At 38.3% G+C, this 22,171-nt stretch overlaps 1 protein-coding gene across 7 annotated transcripts in view; it reads left to right on the forward strand.

Annotated features, from left to right (window-relative positions):
- Positions 1–11,541: 11,541 nt before the first annotated feature.
- The window catches only part of LOC106061379 (atypical kinase COQ8B, mitochondrial-like), a 58,310-nt gene continuing 47,680 nt past the window's right edge, over positions 11,542–22,171 (forward strand). For 2 of the 7 annotated variants that reach the window (XM_056024589.1, XM_056024595.1), the window contains exon 1: positions 11,963–12,006. In XM_056024589.1, the coding sequence (XP_055880564.1) occupies positions 11,978–12,006 (29 nt within the window). In that variant the 5' untranslated portion in view covers positions 11,963–11,977. Of the gene's footprint in view, positions 11,640–11,666; positions 11,889–11,962; positions 12,007–22,171 lie in introns of those variants that run through there. The other 5 variants (XM_056024594.1, XM_056024591.1, XM_056024593.1 and 2 more) reach the window with 5 other exon arrangements.

Raw genomic sequence — 22,171 nt, forward strand, 5'->3', positions numbered from 1 at the left:
TTTTACCAATCTGACGAATGCGCCTCAGTCGAGGGCATCGATAAGATGCATGAGAGACATGTCCTAACTTGTCTTTATTTATCCGCAGCCTCCCTCAGGTGTCTGCCTATTTACCTGCCTATTTATTTTTTGGATCAACGATCTACTTACCTGCCTATTTATGTGCTTAGTGCTGTTCAGCGCTGCACTTGCCTACTGAGATCTACTCAACTCTACCACTTGGCGCTATCGGCATTGCCCGCCTATTCGACAGCCCACCTGTCAAGCTATTAGGTGTGACGTCCCTATAGATTCAGATCTGTGTGAGACGTCATAGCTACGCCAACCCTCTGCAACTCACTGGACATATCCTGTCAACTACGCTGCCCACGGCAGATCAGCTCTGCCCGCAGTAACCTTGTGCCCACGGTAGCCGGCCACCCGCCCTACTGTGCCCACTACAGATATTAGATTTTGGGATTGAAACTCCACAAGAACTAAATCACCGGCGTCCCTCTATCCGCTAGAGCGCCACCTCCAGCTGCAGAACCCCAAGCCGGAACACAGCCAGCTGCGACATCAACAGGACAACCAGCTAAGTCAGAGGACAAAGTGACATACTCTCTTATTAAATGCAAGAGTGATGATTAAAGCTAGTATTATTTAGAGATAGAAGCAAACCCTCCCCCTTTTTATTCTTATATGTATATTTATGTAAATAAATATTCTTCATTTTTAACTTTTGTATCTATCTTTCATTGCTTTGTCTCGTTGCGTGTCTGCTCCCGATTCATATGCTGATAGGTTGGTGTGTGATAGCTTTAAAAATAATCATCCCCTAGACATTAAACGCGCCAAACACACGTCACATTTCCCCACCTGTCACATTTTGGCGAGCCCGTCCGGGATTTAACCCATTAGTACCGCAGGCACGAACAGGCAGCAATAACTAAATTCCTATCAATATTTTTTTTTCTAAAAATATTTATAAGTATCATCACTTCGCATTATCAAGAGTGTCACTTCTGTCATAATTTTCATTTATGATTATTATTGTATTTTATTTGTAATATTTCATTGCAGGAATTTGTGATTAACTTAGGCAGACACCACATTCCTTTTGCACTCTTTCCTATAACCAGCGAGCGACTCACTTTCGCTAACCCACTTTCTTTAATTCTAGCTCAATCCTATTATCCATTCTATCTGCCCCCCCCCCCCCACCATCCTTGTACCTCTCATCTCCCACCCCTCATCATTATGGCCAGCGGCACACGCTCGTAAGCGGACTCTGACATGAAGCAGAAAATAGCTGAATTGAAGGATTTCGCAGCCACCTTATTTGACGATGAGGCAGAACGGAAAGAATTTGTGAGAGCACGATTTGAGGCGTTTGAAAGAGAGGAAGAAAAAAAATGGAAGACGAAAAGGAAGAAAGGAGATTAGCAAAGGAGCACGAACACGAATTAGCCGTGCTATCTATAAAAGAAAAGGAAAAAAAAGGAAGCTGAAATAGCTATTGCTAAAGAAAGAGAAAGAAAGGAGGCTGAAATAGCTATCGCTAAAGAAGTCACCGAGCGAGAAAAGGAAATAACTCTGAGGGAGAAGGAGAAAGAAATAACAGCGAGAGAAAAGATAGCCGCGGACAAAGAGAACGAGGCCGCCCGCCAGTCTTCTTCCGAGTCCCGCCCGGCTAGCCCAGCATCCTTTCAAAGTTCCTTGAGCGGTCTACCCCACATGCCAATGGAGCACTTCGACGACAAGACAGAGAACATCGAAGTTTATCTTGTCCGCTTTGAGGAAGTAGCACAGAGGAGAAATGGTGCTTCCGGCTATCCCAATGCCTCCGAGGCAAAGCCTACGAAGTCAACTCTAAACTTCCCTCCGGCCAGAGAGAGGACTACACAGCCCTCAAACAGGCGCTACTCGTCCAGTTCGAGCTGACCGCCGAGGCCTACCACAAAAAGTTCAGAAGTTCCCGCCTCGAACGCAGAGAGACCTACGGCAACCTCTGCGAAAGGCTGGACAAGCACCTCAGCCAGTTGCCAGAGACTTTTGATGGCCTAGCATGCCTCATCCTCTCTGAGCAACTGTTGGAGTGCATGTCCCCAGAGGTCAGAGTTTATGTCAAGGAGCAACAAGCAACTGCACCCGCTGAAATAGCTTCCGCCGCTGACCGGTACTTGAACGCCCGAAAGGACTTAAAAGGCAGGGCTACCGCGACAGACCAGCAAACAGACCAACCAATTTCTCCTGCTCAGTCCAACCTTGCTCCTAAAACTCTCCAGCACAACCAGGCACCAGGCCGGCAATCAGCCCCTCATAGCCACCCTAACCGCCCCAACCACCAGGCTAACTATTCTCAGCGTGACTCACGTCATAGCGCGCGTGACAGTAGATCCACTCCACATCGGCAGCAGCAGGCCCCACGGACCCTATCTACGGTGACGCCAGTCTCTCAACCCTCCGCGATCGATCCTTCTGATCAACCGGAGGAGGACACATACTTCGTCTCCACGATGGCCATGGCTCCTCAACCCACTGCCATTGATCTCGGCCAACCAGAACTCCCACCAGTGCTGCCTCACCCCACCTCTTCTCCTCCGGGAGCAGAGAACATGCTGGCTAACGGTGTTGAAGTTTTGGGCCTATACGACTCAGGCTGTTCGTTCGGCGCGGTTATCAATAAGGCGCTGATTGACCCTTCGGATCTCACTGGTGGAACAGTGACAATCCAGTCCATAGACCGTGGCACTCCTCCGCAGGTTCTACCTGTCGCGAGGGTACACGTAGAGTGCAGATAGGTACATGGCACCATTGACGCCGCCGTCATGGACACGCCAGTGTACGACTTCATTCTAAGCTCCAAATATGTCCCACTTGGAGTAGTCAACAAGCCATACTTCTCTCTGCCCGTCGGTAGATCGACGAAGCAGAAACGTGGCAGCAACCAGCAGGTTGGAAGCCCTGGTCGCCACACTCACCCGCCTTGTCCCGACTCATCAGCGAAGCTCAAACCACACTGCCCTGGCATTGACACTGCTAGGAAGGCACGAGTTAAGTCGAATACTAGCACTCGTGAAGGTCTACATGACCCAGGCTACTCAGCCAAAATCATGCAACATTCCTCTGACATTCATCATCATCAAACTCCATTAGAGTGAGGGCTTGAGAGGCTCAAATCCTCTCTTGCAAAAGCCCTGGACAGAAACCCTGCTGTCTTGCGTAGTGCATGAATGTCGCCATACAGGTCGAGAATTTTGGGTTTCCCAGACCTGTCGAGACATTGACAGTGTCAGAATGCCCCGAGGTAAGATGAACCCTTGCTCTCGTGGACTCACTTCTCACCCTGGCTCCTCAGCCACCAGTCAATATCAACCTTCCCCTGGCATTAACCGTGTCAGGAAGCCACGATGTAAGCCAGATTATCGCACTCGTGGGGACGTTCTCAGGCAGAACTCATTTATCATTATTTATCAGGCCACTCTTCTATGACATTGATCGTGTCAGACGATACCGAGGTAAGCTGACTACTTACTCTCGTGAAGAAGCGCCTCACAGCGGCTTCGGAGGTAAGCCCCAACGTGCACACGTGCCTTGGGCACCCCGCCTAAGCCCCAATCACACTCCCCAATCCGCCCCAGGAAGGAATGATTACTCACCCAATCGCCCAATCTACTCTCCCAAGCAACCCCATATGTTTCACTCAGGTGACTACATACACAGGGACGGGAAGTAGACCACGGACAGACTTGACAGACCCTCCTCCTGGCATGGCTACCCCCTATTTTTCCAGATTTTTTTTTCTAATGCTGTGATAACAACTGATCTTAAAGTTAGAGTGACATCAGTCTGCTCGCACTTTATGGATCTTCTGCGATAGATCAATCTTGGCGGCGGCGTATGTGACAAGTCAAAAACTCGCTGTCAGAGTCACTCAAATTTATCACAGCATTAATTATTATTTTTCATCATTTATTTATTTTATTTTAATTATTTCCCCATCCAACCCCTAAATCATTCACCCGCCACACCTTTTCCGCTCCAGGCTAGACTTAGTTGACCACATTGGAGATAGTTAAGGCGCGTCCTTTCATTTATCTTCCCTTGACCGGGGCAAAGATACACATAGACTCTTTGATCTTATCGCAAGATGTCTGACAGCCGCAGTGGACACCACCTTGTGTGGAATGCAAGTCACTCTTCCCCCCCCCCCTTTTTCTCCTATGTCTCTCTTTGATCTAGGAGACCACGAGGACAAACACGCCCATTGACCTCCCAATGTGCGACTCCCATCTCTTGTCGGACTTCACCCACGTGTAAGATAATTCTAAGCCTAGGACATTTCCTGTTTCCGCTCACATTTTCCAGGCCTTTGTATATAAGGTAAATTAAATCAAGTCAGACTTTCTCTTTCTCATTCGAGCTGAGCTATCGAGTCTGGACTACTTCATACATTCTTTCTCCTAGAGGAATACCTGGTGGTAAGCCGAACTTAATCACAAGTTCCATCTTAATTACTTTTGTGCTATTTCCATTGGATATTATCATGTGTATTTTGCTTAGTTCATTTATATTTAATTAGTGCATTGTGTATTTCTCACTGGCGTAAGTAGAAAACATAAACATGTCCTATGTATATATTTATGTATTGCACTAATCTATTAATGCCACGGCGCTCAATTGATCGTTGATGCAACCATGTATATCTTTGTACATCTTATTTTATTTCTTTTATCTCGGTTGAACGCCTTGATAATTTTACTATCGCACTAATACTGCCCATTATAAAAGAGATATGAGTTATCTCCCCTGTATTGAATTACATTCCCTGTACTCATTTTACTCTAATGAGAGTTGCGCCGCTTGAACGGACACCCTCTCCATTCAAGCGCGCTCCATTGTTCTCGACCCACGGTCATATGTAAACAAATCGTCTGGGTCGCTGACCACCGTCCATTTCCCCCCCCCCTCTCTTTCTCTATCCACCTCTGTTGTTTATTTGAGATTATTATTTCCCCTTCTATGTACATTTTATATTATTATTTCCCCTTTTATGTACCTTTTTATATTGCTACTATCAGCCATCTATTTTTCAAATCCCTTTTGTCATCATCTCCCCATTGTGCTCTAAAGCAATTTTACCAATCTGACGAATGCGCCTCAGTCGAGGGCATCGATAAGATGCATGAGAGACATGTCCTAACTTGTCTTTATTTATCCGCAGCCTCCCTCAGGTGTCTGCCTATTTACCTGCCTATTTATTTTTTGGATCAACGATCTACTTACCTGCCTATTTATGTGCTTAGTGCTGTTCAGCGCTGCACTTGCCTACTGAGATCTACTCAACTCTACCACTTGGCGCTATCGGCATTGCCCGCCTATTCGACAGCCCACCTGTCAAGCTATTAGGTGTGACGTCCCTATAGATTCAGATCTGTGTGAGACGTCATAGCTACGCCAACCCTCTGCAACTCACTGGACATATCCTGTCAACTACGCTGCCCACGGCAGATCAGCTCTGCCCGCAGTAACCTTGTGCCCACGGTAGCCGGCCACCCGCCCTACTGTGCCCACTACAGATATTAGATTTTGGGATTGAAACTCCACAAGAACTAAATCACCGGCGTCCCTCTATCCGCTAGAGCGCCACCTCCAGCTGCAGAACCCCAAGCCGGAACACAGCCAGCTGCGACATCAACAGGACAACCAGCTAAGTCAGAGGACAAAGTGACATACTCTCTTATTAAATGCAAGAGTGATGATTAAAGCTAGTATTATTTAGAGATAGAAGCAAACCCTCCCCCTTTTTATTCTTATATGTATATTTATGTAAATAAATATTCTTCATTTTTAACTTTTGTATCTATCTTTCATTGCTTTGTCTCGTTGCGTGTCTGCTCCCGATTCATATGCTGATAGGTTGGTGTGTGATAGCTTTAAAAATAATAATCCCCTAGACATTAAACGCACCAAACACACGTCACATTTCCCCACCTGTCACACTGGCCAACAAGTCATAATTACTTCCCGAAGCATTGAAAGTTTTTTGCTTGTACAGTCTTGAATTTCACTGTATTTTGAATCACTTACAGAGATCATATGCACTGAATCATCTGTAAACTTACATGTCTGTGTATCAGTATTTGGTAGATGTGCACGAGAAAGTGTATCGGAGATAAACATTTCTTTGCCTTTTCTGTAACTGACTTTCAGATCATACCACTGTAGTCTTATTAGCATCTTCTGTATTCTCATTGGTGCTGACAATAGAGGTTTCTTGAAGATTTGCTCCAGAGGTTTGTGATCATTATAAACAGTTACTTCCTTACCAAATATGTAGCAGTGAAATTTGCTTGTACTATATACAATTGAAAGCATTTCCTTCTCAATCTGAGCATATCTTGTTTCTGTTTCTGTGAGAGCTCTTGATGCCTATGCAATTATACGACATTCCTGGAGTAATACTGCTCCCAGTCCATCTTTACTTGCAAATTTGCATCACATTCTCTCTACGTTCTTGTTGACATCATAATATGCCAAAACTGGAGGGTTTGTACAAATATGTTTCAATTTATCAAAACTCTTGTTTTGTTCATGATTCCATTGAAATTCTACATCATCTTTTAGAAGATTTCGTATTGGAGCATCTGTTTGACTTAAATTAAGAATAAATTATGCTAGGTACTGAATTAAACCTAGAAATCTTCTGATTCCATCTTTATCTTGAGGAGCTGGCAAGTCAATAATTGCCTTTCTTTGCTGGATCTGGTTCTAAACCTTTCTCTGACAAGATATGGCCCATATAAGGTACTCTGTTTTGTCTTATCTTGCACTTGTCATAGTTCAGCTTTAGATTGTACTCCGTTGCTCTTTGCATGGCTTGTTTCAAAATGTGATCATGATGTTCAACATCTCTACCAGCTACTAGAATGTCGTCTACCTTGAAGCATTTCATCCATAATTCTTTGGTAAATTTCTGGCGCTGATTTGATACCAAAAAGGTAATCGTAACCATCTATATCTTCCTAGAGGTGTGTTGAAAGCTGTGAGTGGAAAAGAAGATTCACGTTCAACCTTTATTTGCATAAAACCTGACTTGGCATCGAGAACTGAAAAAATCTTCGAACCAGGAATGTTAGTGATCATATCTTCAATAGTTTTCATGGGGTGATGTTCCCGTCTAATTGATTTATTGAGATCTTATGGATCAATACATATTCTAACTTTGTTATTCCTGAATGAAACAACCATGGAGCTAACCCATTCAGTAGGTTCATGTACTGGAGTAATAAATCCATCAGCTTGCATTTCTTTAAGTTTGTCTTCAACTTTATTGCGTAGCGATGCTGCTAAGCGATGTGGTGGATGAATAACTTCTTTAGCATTTTCCTGTAACTGAATCTTGTATTCTCCTGGCAGTGTTCCAGTTGTTTTCAGCATTTCAGGAAATTCTCTTTGTAACTCGTCTTCTGCCTTGCATTCTATGCTGTCTATCCGTTGTAGTAGTCCTAAACATTCTGCTGTGTCACCACTCAAAATTTTCTCTTGACTAATGTCTACTACCTCAAACTTTGCTTTCACCTCTTGGATATTATTTTTCAAAGGTAGCACCACTGCTCCTTAAATCTTAATAACATGATTAGAGTAAGACTTGAGCGACTTTGCTGAATAAGCAAGTTTTACTTTGTCTTTGAGCTTTTCAAACTCTGACTTGACAAGAATGTTACATCTTGCACCAGTGTCGATACGAAAAATTAATTTCTTGCCATACACGACTAGTTTTACAGTCCACTTGTCTTCAACAACATTGATTTTCTCATATTTACCCTTTTTATACTGGCTACTTGCAGTGCTAATAGGTACAATATTTTCATCACTGTGGCTGGCGTCTTCTACCAGATTGACATTGCGTCTTTTTCTGCACATTTGAAACCAGTGGTTTTTCTTCTTGCAGAAATTGCACGTGGTTCCTATTGCTGGACATTTTCCCTTTTCGTGGTTCTTGACACATTTACTACATAATTTATCTGAGTTGTCTTTAGACTTCTGCTTTAGTACATCGTGTGACTGTCTCTTGATTGTTAGAACTTCTTGGCCCCTAAACATTTTCACTTGGCTTTGTGACATCTCATATTGTTGTCCAATTTCTATAGCCTTGCTAAGGGTCAACTTCTTTCCCTAATCAAGTAGTCTTAATTGTACTTTTTCGTGTATGACTCCACTAATGATCAAATCAATATGCATATCATCTGGATTGTCATACTCACAGTCCATAATGAGAAGCTTAGGTCTTTAACAAAGTTATCAAAACTTTCTCCTTCTACTTGCTTTCTCTGATGTGCTCTAAATCTAGACACTCTTTTATTTTGTCTTGGCCTTATGTAATCTTCTATTTTCTTTAATAGCAATTGCGGATCTCCCTCTTCACTATTAGTAATATTTAGAGTTTTGTAAACTTCTCGGCCCTGTTGACCTATCCACATTCCCAGCCGTCCGCCTTTTTTTTTTTTTTTTTACAATCGGCACCAGCTAACGGTCCTATGAAACAAAAGTTCACTTGCTGTTGAAACCTTAAAAACTCTTGATACAGATCTTTAGCATTCCAATTCAAGATTGGTTGCTCAAAATAAAAAGAAGCCATTATTAGATTAATAAAAAACCTTTGTCTGGACAGCTTTTAAGTTTTACTCTGACACCATGTAGAATATTCGCATTACACAAATAACAAACTCGTGTTTAAGAGGGAACTCCATTTATTACGTAAATCCAAGCGGTGTTGCACTGACGCGCTAGTGTGCAAATGTACATATAATACCAATATGTTACAGGGTTATTATTATAATAAAAAAGGACCAAAAATAGTGAAAGCGGGGTGAGGGTTGGGGGGGGGGGGTGTATGTGTGTGTGGTCCATTGGAAAGGCAACAGTAAATTAAATATTTCGATATATAATTGAGAAGAAAAGTCAGAGATTGTACGTAGCACGAGCTTTTTTTTTTTGTTGATACTAGAATTTAGGACCGAAAAGTATGTGTGTGTGTGTGTGTGGGGGGGCTTTATAAAGAGGGTAGTTCCAATTCAAGTCAAAAGTCTATGTAAGAGAACATTACGGTGCTCATGGTGAAAAAAAAACAAGAATAAAATGGGGGTTCCAGAGAGAGAGAGAGAGAGAGCGAGCGGGCCGTTTCATTTCATGGAATCGGTAGCCTAATAGATACAAAAAGTCACAGGCTAAATAAATAAGGGATCGTTAAAATGAAGCCCGATTTTGGAAGTAAAAAAAAAAAAGGCATTTTCTGGCCATAGTAAACAATAAAAAGCTTGGTAACAAATCAACGGGCTTGTAATTTGTATAATGCAACGAATACTAAACGAAAAAAATGCTAACGTGTATTATTTCTGCATGTATGAAGGCGAAGAGACAATGAAAATCTCGATGACAAAAAACAAACTAAAAACAGCAAAGTGCATTCACAGCCATAATTAGTTTCAATATGGTTTCAATTGAATATGGCCTACATTTTACATGCTTTCACCCTAAGGTTGTCATAAATGGCCGTACAGTCATTTACAGTCATTTTGGGGCCCAAATCACTATTTTTATCCATTTTCGGGTCTTCTTTGTATGTGATGCCTAGAATCTATCTAAATTCCATGGCTTTCATTGTGCTGAAACTTTTTTTTTTGAACGGAGCCTTTGACAATTCTCGTAGATAGATTGAAACATTTGTTAATTCTTGCTATTGAGCGTGATCTATGTAGGAAATAGAATTTTTGTGATATACTGTATGACTTCGCCACACGCAAGGCTCGTAAAGTTCGTGGGATAACTCTATCCGCAGAAATAAAAGAGTGATCTTTCCTTTACTTCTTCTTCTCGTCCAAACTATTGAGCGAAGAAGAGAATTATATATATACTAGTCGACCGGCGGCGTAGCATACGTAGCCAACTTTAGGCCACTGCAACCTATGCGACCTCAGTGGGCCCAGCACTTTTATAGGACCCGCGCTATATTTTAGGTGTATAAATTATTAAATTAAACCATTTTATAACTTATAAAACAGATTTCCCGCGGCCTCCTGTCAGGAGGTCCTGGAAATCTCCTGAAATTGCAAAATATACGAAAAAGTCCTGGAAATATCCGGAAATTATTAAAATCTTTTGAAAACTCATACAAATCTCCTGATATATACAGACGAAAATTCTACCTAGAATAACTCCCTCTGTCCGAGTTGCAAAAATAAAAGAGTGATCTTTCCATTGTGTCCAAACTCTTGAGCGTGCTCTGTCGCCTCGATAGTTAGTACAGAGTAGATTACCCCCCCCCCCTTTTTTTTTTAACGTGAGGTAGAAATTAAAAAAAAAAAAGAGTGATATTGCAACTGTTCCGCAATATATGTGTAGAGTAGAGTCGCTATTGCGGAACAGTTTGCAGCTACTTTTAGTTTTCATTTTTTTGCTCCGTAATGGTTAGAACTATGGAAAAACTAAAAGTATCTAGGCATTGCCCATCCATTTTCCGATAAAAATAGACGCATTGTTTAGTTTTTCAACAGATATTTAAATTTTACCTTCAAATCGACTGATAGGGTCAGTCACAATTACGGAACAGGATTTTTTAAGAAGTCACAATTACGGAACACGGTAAAAATGTCGGAACAACGCCTATATAAAGCATATATATATTTATTAGTCTTATATAATACTTGAACTCCTTATCTTTTACATTAATTTTATTTTATTAAAGCTTAAGACAACACATTGTCAATTTTTGATCCTTTACCTCTTTAATTAATTGACGTCACACTACCCTGATTTTCCTTTCAAGATTTTATTTTCCACTATTCTTTAATTCTTTTTTGTTATATTAATATTATATAGGCCTATATGATATTATTTGATATTATGATTTGTCCTCTTTTTGCTGGACGTCTGGTAATCATTAATTATATATTATATGCCATTTTATTCTCTAAATGTTTTTAAATTATGTATACTAATACAAACTCATATTTAAATTCCGATATAAATCACTATGTAAATATTAAGCTAAATGCGCAGGTCAAATAAATGACATCTATAGTGTTCCACAATTGTGACTATCTTTAAAAAGGTAAAAACTGGGTAAACACCTCCCGATTTTTTTAAAATTAAATTACTGGTAGATGGCTATGAAATGAAGTTTTTCCACATCCATTTATAAACCGAAAAATTGGTGTATCATGCAGGTAATTTGTCATTATCATTTTTAAAAAGTCTTAAGCCCTGACCTATGCGGTTCTCCTGGTACGTGAAAAATAATGGACGATTCCACACCTTTCAACTTTAACCTGGAGTCAAAATTAATTTTCTGCTGTGAAAGGAAAACCCTTATATTGGAAATGGAGAGAAATGGACCATTCGCAGTACCGTTACAGTGTTTTAGCAGAAAATTTCAAAATAAAGTAGATTTTAACTAATTTCGACGCGCTGTTCCGCAATAGTGACTCTACTATATAGGATCTATTAGATCTAGATGTGCTACCATGGAGCTACAAAAGAAATTAAATTTTCTGTACTGCTAGATCTAGTGGACTAGTGTAATCTATGTTTAAATTTTGTTTTTATTACATTTAGTCTAGCTTTTGATCATCTAGTCATCTAGTGACTAATCTAAAGTAAATCTATATAATTATATATAGATCTATATATATCTTGTTAATCTAGAGTCTAGTAATAATAACATAGATCTAGATCTATTATTCTATATAGACAATCGAGATTCTATTTAGAATATTTAGATCGATCAAAGCAAAGAGAGTTAGAGAGGGATAGGTCGTCACAACAGGCTAAGTTCAAGTTCAAGGTTGTGAAGGATTTCCCAAATGATCATAATTATAATACAGTAACTTACGTTTATCGAACAAGTTAAGCTCATTCGCCGACATTTTTTATGTTTGAATTTGTGTATCTCCGTAAAAATTAGACCTAGAAAAAAACTGATTATATCTAATCTATGAACTCCTCATCCATTTTTCTTAAAAAGTAGACATGTTTTATTCTATTACTACTCAAAGTTAAACTTATATTTGATGTTAAAGTGAATCAGGTCGATGATTTCAAAAGCTTAAATTATGGAACACTTTTTTACCTTTATCTTATCTTATCGAACATATTAAGAACTTATCGAACACATGAGAAGTATGGTGTTTTAAAAGTGTTATAATCTTAAAATTTTTGAAAAGTATGGTGTTTCAAAAGTGTTATATTATAATCTATATTTTTTTTTATTTATATCATTTTCTTTTTACGCCATGTCAAGACAGACAGATTTTAGTCATTTTCACATGGTCCACATCGAAGGAATCTATAATCTATCACTGATCAGCTCTGCTTAGAAACTGACGGTGCTATCCCAGTAACGCATTACCGTAGTACTTATTTAGGTCTAAGCTATTTTGAGACATAAGGCCATTAATAAATTAAATCCAGATATTATCTATTTGAGGGAGAGCCTAATAAGCTTTGGTAGCCAATAGATAATCCTCCCCAAGCCCAAGTCATTGCAGGACACAACAGTTTACTTGGTTGACCTAAAAACAAAACATACGGTACGCTCTACGTAACTAGCCGCCGATCTAGCACGCTCAGTGTATGTAACAGCCCAAAAGTCAGTGCTAGATATTTTTGGATCTGGGCGGGGAAGGGGGGGGGTGCTGAAAAGCTATGGTAGCTTGCGAGCTGTGTTACCTATAGATGTAGATAGATCCGCCCTCCCTAAACCCCCTGGTTAACCAAAAAAAACAACACCCTATTTTAGAGCATGCTTAGTATTTGTCACACACACACAAACAACATATCTATATATCTATCACGCCTAGTGTTTGTGACCTAATTAGCGGCTTGACCTTAGGTACTCAAATGATGGATTCTCCCCCTTTCCCCTCAACATTGTTCTTACTACAACTTGAACAATGTTTTGGGGCTGCGTTGGTGGCCTTGTTTACACCTGTGTGTTGGGCTGTCACTGACCTTTTTTTTTTGTTGTGTGTTAGTCTGGTGGCTGCATTTGGATTGAGTCTTGAAATTTACGTTGTTACTTTGCACTGAAAAAGTGTGAATGTTGGAGAGTGGAATTGCGTAAGAAGAAAGCGCGGGTAAGGGGGTGTAGGCAGAATAAGAGAGTGGTTAAATGTGTTATTGTTATTATTTTGAGTATTTGTGATGTTTCAAAGGAGTGATTTGTAGCGCATTATGAGCTTTATCATACTTTATGGTATATGGTACTTTATATATAATTTTTTTAGACCCTGCGCCACACATCTAGATCGAGAAGCACAACTGACTATGTATTTGAGGCTGACGTCACATTTTAATGGTCGATCAATTATTGATGATCTCTTGATACAGTGTCTTGACTGTTTCTCTCTCTCCCCCCCCCCCCTTTTTTTACCTACAGGGTTCGTAGCGCTCCTAAAAACTCCTAAAATCTCCTAAAAAATGAAAAGTCTCCTAAAATCCTAAAATTCTCCTAAAAATTGCAGAAAGTCTCCTAAAATTTTGTCCACTCTCCTAAAATTTTTACCCAATATTTTTTTTTAAATATAATTTTGCTTATTTCTTGCTAAAAATGTGAGGGGATAACAACAGCGTTACTAGGCATTCTGATCGCATGACCTTACGGGCTGGCTGTGTTAATGACCTGACCAGTGACGCGTCTACACCGCCTTTCACCCACTTGTGAAGCGCAACCTCGAGATTGAAGATGGCCTTGGCTCAAGCAAGCATTTCACCTGGCAGTATTTTTCTGAAGTCATTTTAGAAATGTTTGTTTCCATTTATTGTTACCACTAAAGATGCGATAGATCTAGTCTGTAGTGACTATTGTCTATAATTAGAGCAATTACCAGACTATTTTGTAGGCTACATCCCTCCGGGCCCTCCCTCACCTAAAATCTTCTTGTTGTAATAAGAGTGACTTCGCGCGGAAAGTCGGTAAATCTTCTAGATCTAGCTAGTCTCTAGTAACTATAATAGTATCTAGATTTAGATTTAGATCTAAATTAGATTTAGTGAAGATAATTCGCACCTAACCTGAAAACTCCGTGAATTTTAGTCAATTTAATTATCTCGATACATCTAATGTCTAGATTACTCTAGAAATACGCTAGATTCTAGATTTACGCTAAATCACTTAGAGTCTAGTGAAGATAATTAACACAACGAAGTGAAAAGTCCGCAAATTTAGTGACTTAGATCTAGACTCTAGATCTACCGTATATCCAGTGAAGATAATTTGCATACTGCCACGAAAAGTCCGCAAATTTTAGTGACTTAGATCTAGAGCGAAAAGTCCGCGAATTTTAGTGAAATTATATATAGACTCTAGATTAACTATAAAGCACTAGAATCTAGTGAAGATAATTCTCACACAGCCGTGAAAAGTCCGCAAAATTTAGTGACTTAGAGTTAAAGTCCGCAAATTTTACCGAATTAGCTTTAGAGTCTAGATTTTCTGTAAATTTAGTGAAGATAATATTCACACAGTGAAAAGTCCGCGAATTTCCGTGACTTTGATGTAGACTCTAGATTTACGCTAAATCACTAGAATATATATAGTGAAAATATTTCTCTGAAAAGTCCGCGAATTTTAGTGACTTAGATCTAGAGTCTAGATCTACTGTAAATTCAGTGAAGATAATTCTCTCACAGCCGTGAAAAGTGATTAGTGATTTAGATCAAAAGAGTCTAGATCTACTGTAGATTTAACGAAAATATTTCGCATACAGCTGTGAAAAGTCCGTAAAAATTATTTCACTCATAAAAGCCAGGGAAACTAGGCCTATATGGTTGAAAAAGATTCTGCTAGGAAAAAAAACGTGAATAGGTCTAATCCCCCCCCCCCCCCCCCAACCCAAAAGCCATTTTTTAGTAAGCAAATGTCAACTAAACATTCAAATAGGCCAATATTACCCTATATATTACTGGCTCTGTTTATGAAAAGGATTTAAGTTAACTAATAAAAGAATAAAACATTACCTCAAATGCACACCATGACTCTAGTATCTATAAGATACACATACACTAAAAATGTACATTTCCATCACAGAGAAGATACATCATGAATAAGGCATCTCTAAGAATGCTTCTTATTTTAAAAAAATGGAAAAGTAACCATTTGTAATGTTTTTAAATAAATCTTTGAAAAATAAAATGTTTGTTTGAGGTTTTGGGATGACAGTCAAGTTGTTACTTGATTAAAAGATAACTTTCATTACATTTTCTGTGGACATACAACAGCTGATAACATTGTTTCTGTGGCATATTGGCAAGATATTTATTATTTTAAAAATCAAATAACAATAATTGATTTGATAAATGCTTAGTTTTGTGTATGTTTTACTATGTATCACACAAACGGATAGGAAACACACACACACATCATACATTTCATCCTTAAAAAATCTCCTAAAATTTTGTCATGGAAAAGTGCTACTAACCCTGTACCTACCAAAGACATTTTTATTTCAAAATACCATATCTACATTCTATACCTCCCCCTTAGCCCTTTCGTTTTATTAATATCTCTTCACATCAAGCACATGCGCTAGGTATTGGTTTATAAAACATAATTCAGAAGTTAATAGAATGGGGCATCTGAAAAAAAACAACACAACTGGATATATTCTAAATTCATTGTTCCTGTGTTATATTCTATATTCCTTGCGCCTATGGTAGCACAACGATGATAATAGCATCAAACTATATGTGTCATAAAATCAAGCTTTTAAAATGGGTACAATTAGTGCATATCGATGTAAATCTATTTACTTAGAAAAATATAGCACATTTACGGTAAACCACAAATAGCTGATACAAATTGTAACACATGGGTAATTTATATATGTACTTTGCATTACATTATTTTTAAAAATAACAATTAAAAAATATATAATTTAAATATTTTGTGTTCTTTGGGTTATATCCCTTTGATGTTTATTTTTAACATTAAAATGGCGTTCGATATCTTACGAAGCTGAGATTGCTTATATAAAAACTGCTATTATCGAACACCCCCTTTTTAAACCTCAATTTTCATGTTTAGGTAGCAAAGGACACTTTAAAGAAAATTGTTGCAAATATTTCTCAGCCTAATTAGAAGCGTATTATATAGGTTTTGTTGAGCTGAACATCATTGGCATTAAAAAATACCCTTAACCCGAGACTCACTTCACTCTTCCCAAGAGGTCAAAAAAAGTGAAATTTTTATACCAATATTACCAATTGATGCACTTTGAATATAAGTAAAAAAATTATCCTCGGGTGAAAATGAAACTAAATATAACTAAACTATAAAGAAATGGACGATGCACAATAGGAATGGACTAGTTTCGTCATAATCATCGAAATAAAGGAGAATTTAAAAAAATACAATGGGGTGTTCGATAAGTACCTTAAAACGAAGGTGTTCGATAGATGTAAGTTACTCTAGATCTAGAGTAGTTTATGCTATTCGGACACCTATAGGCCCAAATTTGAAAGTTTGACTTTGACAGCGCATTATTTGACAATGGTTCGACATAGAAAAGAAAATGAAGTATCAAAATCTTCTTTAGTTTAAGGAGAATAAGGATGACTACTTATATTTGTACCCCTAACCCATATTTGTTATTATATTTGAGGTCAAAGAGGCTGTGTGTTTTCATTTAATTCGGACAAATTTGACCCACATTATTTGAATCCGCACACCATTATTTATTTCGGACAGTCTCTATATTTAGGCCTCAATAAACTCAGATTTTAATTCTATATTAACATAACTAAATTTTAAGATCCCCAGGCATAGCCCCTCACATTAAATCATTAAGATGTTTTGGAATTATGCATAAATACGAACACACAAAGTAAAAATATGAACACACTTATTCTACCAAAATTAGGTCACTGGGATATTGACTTCTATACCGACTTTTAGACTTATTTTATGTTTGAATTGTTTGCATGATTAGATGTGTGTTGAATGTTTGTGTTTTTTGTTTATTAATTTAATAAATTTCTAATACAGATGTCAGATGATCTTTTGTAGTATAGTACATGTTAGGATAGCCATTCTTGCCTAACTGAATCCTCTATATTTTCTCTATATAAATCTAGATCTATCTAGTAGGTCTAGATCTAAGCATTTAACTTCATTCAATGTACCAAGCTCACTCCAAACATTTGCCCATTTATTCTCCATTAAAAAAAACACAACAAATGAACAAATAATAATAATATATATTTTTTATTGATGTCCAAAACAAGCTGTCCGAAATAAATTTTGGTAAGAAAATCGTAATTTAATTCGGACACCCTATTAATTTTTTATTTGTATGGAATCAGACAACTTGGCTTATAAATCAAATAAATCAGCTCCAAAAACAGAATAAATATTTCCGGGCTCATTAGTATAGGCTTAGCCAATCAAAAAATATAGTCTTAACCCTAGGAAGAGGTAAAGTCATCCAGGTAACATAGGAAAAAACAACAACCTGACTAACAAATTTGAAATTCGTTTTTCTTACATAAAAAGACAGCTAAATGGAAGGGAATTGGGTCAGAATCATTGGAAAATGGACAAGCACATTCGCGTTTTATAATAAATATTAAGATAATTATTTAATGACCACAAAAACAGCAAATGTCCGAATTCATGTAATGTCCGAAATAAGTAAACTACTATATATTAAATACTCAGAATAAATGATGAAATAGATTAAAGAGATAGATAGATTAGTATAGATTCTGGTGGCTGAGCGGTACACTACGGTAAAGTGATTGGCTACTCACATACATAGTAACATACTCACTGTCTGCAATAATATCTTAAATAAGGCTACCAGTGGCCTCACTAGGAAGAGCAAATTTTTTAAGAATTTTTTTTTTTCATTTTTGACATTTGCTAGGTACCCGAACCTTCTCAATACAATTTTTAATTTAAAAAGTTAGACTACATGCCTACAAGGTGTGTGGAGGCGATTTTTTTAAGGACAAAAATTTTTTTTTTTTTTGCATTGTAAGTTTTAGTTTTAAATCCATATTTTGGTACTACTGAATCTTACTAATCGTATCACACAGGAACGCAATCGTTTGGGTTCTCTCAACCAGCTAGACCTATGTTAGGCCTACAAAACTGACCGCAAAATTTAATGATTTATAACTTTATTGTCAATGTGCGCTATACATGTATGACGAAAGTACAAACAATAACCACTGTGGCTTACAAACTTTGTTCATTTAGAAAATAAATTATTAAACAGGTTTTTCGAAACTGAATGAATAGGTACTCTTTATAGTATATTATATAGAGGTCTATATCCATCCATCCCAGTGTCGCTACAGCCCATAGAGGGCTCTGGCCTGCTTCAACACATCCTTCCATTCAGACCTCTCCTGGGCCTTTCGTCTCCACGCCCTAACCCCAAGCTGTTGCAGATCTGCTTCCACATCATCAATCCTTCGCATTCAGGGTCTGCCTTTGGGTCGCCTGCCTTTTGGTTTAGAGGTCTAGATCTATCTTATCTTATATAATACAGACGTTACTTTAAAAGAGAAGATGACTCCGTCCTATTCGTCATGCATGTTAACAACCGACTTAAATTCTGCCAAGTCACTGGTTTTCCTGGCTGGCTCTATGACTAAAGATCTAGACTATTCTAGACTACATTTAGATCACTAGCGGATTCAGAACTTTTGAGTGGGGGGGGGGGGGCGATTTTTTTCCAAACCCTAACCCTAACGCCCAGTAAACCCTAACCCTTTGCATAAACGTGCGTACAGCGTATATATATTGTTACAAATCTCACTATCCAGGCTCTCTGCAAACTGCACCAGACACCACCAACTTAAAGAACTTGACAACTCAGGGCTCCAAAGTAACGTAACACTTTAATAGTTGAATAAATAACAGCCAATACTGTACAATTGGCAACACGTACACTGTACAAATATCTCTCCGATAACACCGTACCGCCGTATCAACTCTTGCACTGGCCTCTCCGTCACGTTCCGGGCTTGCCCTGGGTTCAACAGTTTAGGACTGACTTCACACACTAGGCTCGTTGTGTCGGACTCACAGACCAAGATCAAGACGCCAGTCGTCTCAACTGTACTTGACAGTACTCCGCACTGAACCATCGTAATGCTCCGTACAGAACCACACCGTTGAACTGTGCTGTAGTGAACCTTCTGTCGTGAACCCCTTTTCTGAACCGTCATGACTGCGACCTCCGCTACTGGCCTACTCGAACCGGACAGAACGCCGCTCGACGTTTCTAGGTGGTCAGATGACTACAACTCTCGTGACGCTCATGAGCTCTGTTCACGACGGCAATCCTTCCCCAACCGTCCTGTTGACACTCGACTTGGCTGACCGTCGTAACTCGTCACGGTTGACCGCGCGTCTAGCGCTGGCCTGGGGCGATTTGCATCGGCTGACTACACACACACACCACTACCCCCATCTGTGCCACCACCAGGTTTATAACAATATATATATATATATATGAGAATAAAAAAAGCAGTATTTCTCAACCTTCGGCAAAAAAATCCCCTAAAAAAAACCCAGTCATGTTAAGGCCTTTCTCTTGCAAGCTTGGTGATCTGGGGCAGAGCTATAAGCTTTCCCAGTGGGGTTCAGGGCAACGCCAAAAGCCTTTTCTTGCATTCTTCACCGCAGAAACACATTCTCCTGACATCTACATCTTATTATTCCTTAGTGAGGTTCGCCCAGACACCAAAAGCGTTTTTTTTGCATTCTTCACTGCAGAAACACATTCTCCAGACATCTAAAGCTCATTATTCAACCTATTAAAAAAGGACCTTTTGAATAATGTTGTTTGTACTTGAAAAATATTCTAATATGAATTTATAGGCCCTTAATACATTGCAAATAAAAATGATTTGTCCCTTGAAAAGATACCTCACATATTTAGATTAAGGCTTTGAGGATCGCCGCCGAAAAAAAAATTATTCGATAAATAATTTCAATAAAATTCAAGCATAAATTGTTAGTTATAATCCTAAATTTATTTAACTAGGAAAATATCAGATTGAGTAAAGGTCGGAAAAAGACAAGGAAAAGATTATTTGGATTTAGAACTCATCTCGATCGTAACTCTTATACTGAAAATTTTCATTTGAATTCTATCTTTTCTAAAGCAAAGTCTTTCTTAAAATAATTATGATATATATAAATTATATTAGTGACAGATTTTTAAAAAATTTTTTAATTTCTTAACTATAATAAAAAAAGAAAAAGCATTGGTTTGTTCGATGGGGGAAAGGCGATTGCAGGTATCGCCCCTCCCACCTGGTACAACCCTTTTTCATTTTATATTTACTAATCATAAGATTTAAGATTAGAGCGTGTGTGCGACATACAATGGGTTCACATATCAATACATAGTTTATATTATATAGATATTCGACTAATTTTGTTCACAAGCTATGATTACTCCATAAAAATAGGACCATCCCCCACTCAGAGGGCTATAGTGGGGAGGGCAGTAGAAGCAACCCCCCCCCCCTTTACCCCACCGAATCGGCCAAAATACCAGAAGAGGAGCGACATAATATAAAATGTATATATTAATTCAACTAATTTTGTTCATAAACTATGATTTCTCCATAAAAGTAGGACCGCTCCCCCACTCAAAAAGTTTAGGTGGGAAGGGCAGTTAAAAAATTAAATAAATTATGAGAAATATTTCATTGTTTCCTGAGAATGCTGTTGCAAAGTATTTATTTTGGATGCGTTATCATAGTTATGGCATGATTAGGAATTAGTTTTTTGTTTCAAAGAAAGGGAAAGTTTTTACTTGCAGACAATGACATGACTAGTAAAAACTATACATGGTTTTTAGGAAAAATAGCAAAATGTAAACAAAATACTTTTGACAGCTTTAGAGAGTGCAGTTTTTATGGACGTAGAGATTTAGCTTGACAACCTTCGATGATTCCCTTCATTTTTATTAAATTTATTAAATTAATTTTTATTAAATTGTTAGCCTTTCGCCTGTGTTATTTGATTCGTTATTAGAATGTTACCTTCATTTGACTCTGCATAAGACACAGTGCGGAAGAGCTTTAACAGATGTTTGTTTTAATTTTAATTAGCATAATGTGATATTATTACATTATTTTTACTTACATGTTACAGATGTTACATACATTTTTAGATTGTAAGATCTGATTTATTTCTGTAACCATCTCCAGAATCTAGATTTATTATTGGTCAATGTAGGCATCTCTAAGAATGTGTCATAAAAAAATAATGAAATAGCAAACATTAGCAATGTTGTTTAATAAATCTTTGAAAAAGAAATTGGATATTTAATTAATTTTCATCACATTTTTTGTGGGCATACCACAGCTGATGACATTGTTTCTGTGGACATATCACAGCAGATGACATTGTTTCTGTGGACATACCACAGCAGATGACATTGTTTCTGTGGACATATCACAGCAGATGACATTGTTTCTGTGGACATATCACAGCAGATCAGATTGTTTCTGTGGACATACCACAGCAGATGACATTGTTTCTGTGGACATACCACAGCAGATGACATTGTTTCTGTGGACATATCACAGCAGATGACATTGTTTCTGTGGACATATCACAGCAGATGAGATTGTTTCTGTGGACATATCACAGCAGATGACATTGTTTCTGTGGACATACCACAGCAGATGACATTATTTCCGTGGACATACCACAGCAGATGACATTGTTTCTGTGGACATATCACAGCAGATGACATTGTTTCTGTGCACATATCACAGCAGATGACATTGTTTCTGTGGACATAGCACAGCTGATGACATTGTTTCTGTGGACATATCACAGCAGATGACATTGTTTCTGTGGACATACCACAGCAGATGACATTGTTTCTGTGGACATAGCACAGCTGATGACATTGTTTCTGTGGACATACCACAGCAGATGACATTGTTTCTGTGGACATATCACAGCAGATGAGATTGTTTCTGTGGACATATCACAGCAGATGACATTGTTTCTGTGGACATATCACAGCATATGACATTGTTTCTGTGGACATACCACAGCAGATGACATTGTTTCTGTGGACATAGCACAGCTGATGACATTGTTTCTGTGGACATATCACAGCAGATGAGATTGTTTCTGTGGACATAGCAC

Source organism: Biomphalaria glabrata, chromosome 3, assembly GCF_947242115.1.
Source record: "Biomphalaria glabrata chromosome 3, xgBioGlab47.1, whole genome shotgun sequence".
Taxonomy (NCBI): domain Eukaryota; kingdom Metazoa; phylum Mollusca; class Gastropoda; family Planorbidae; genus Biomphalaria; species Biomphalaria glabrata.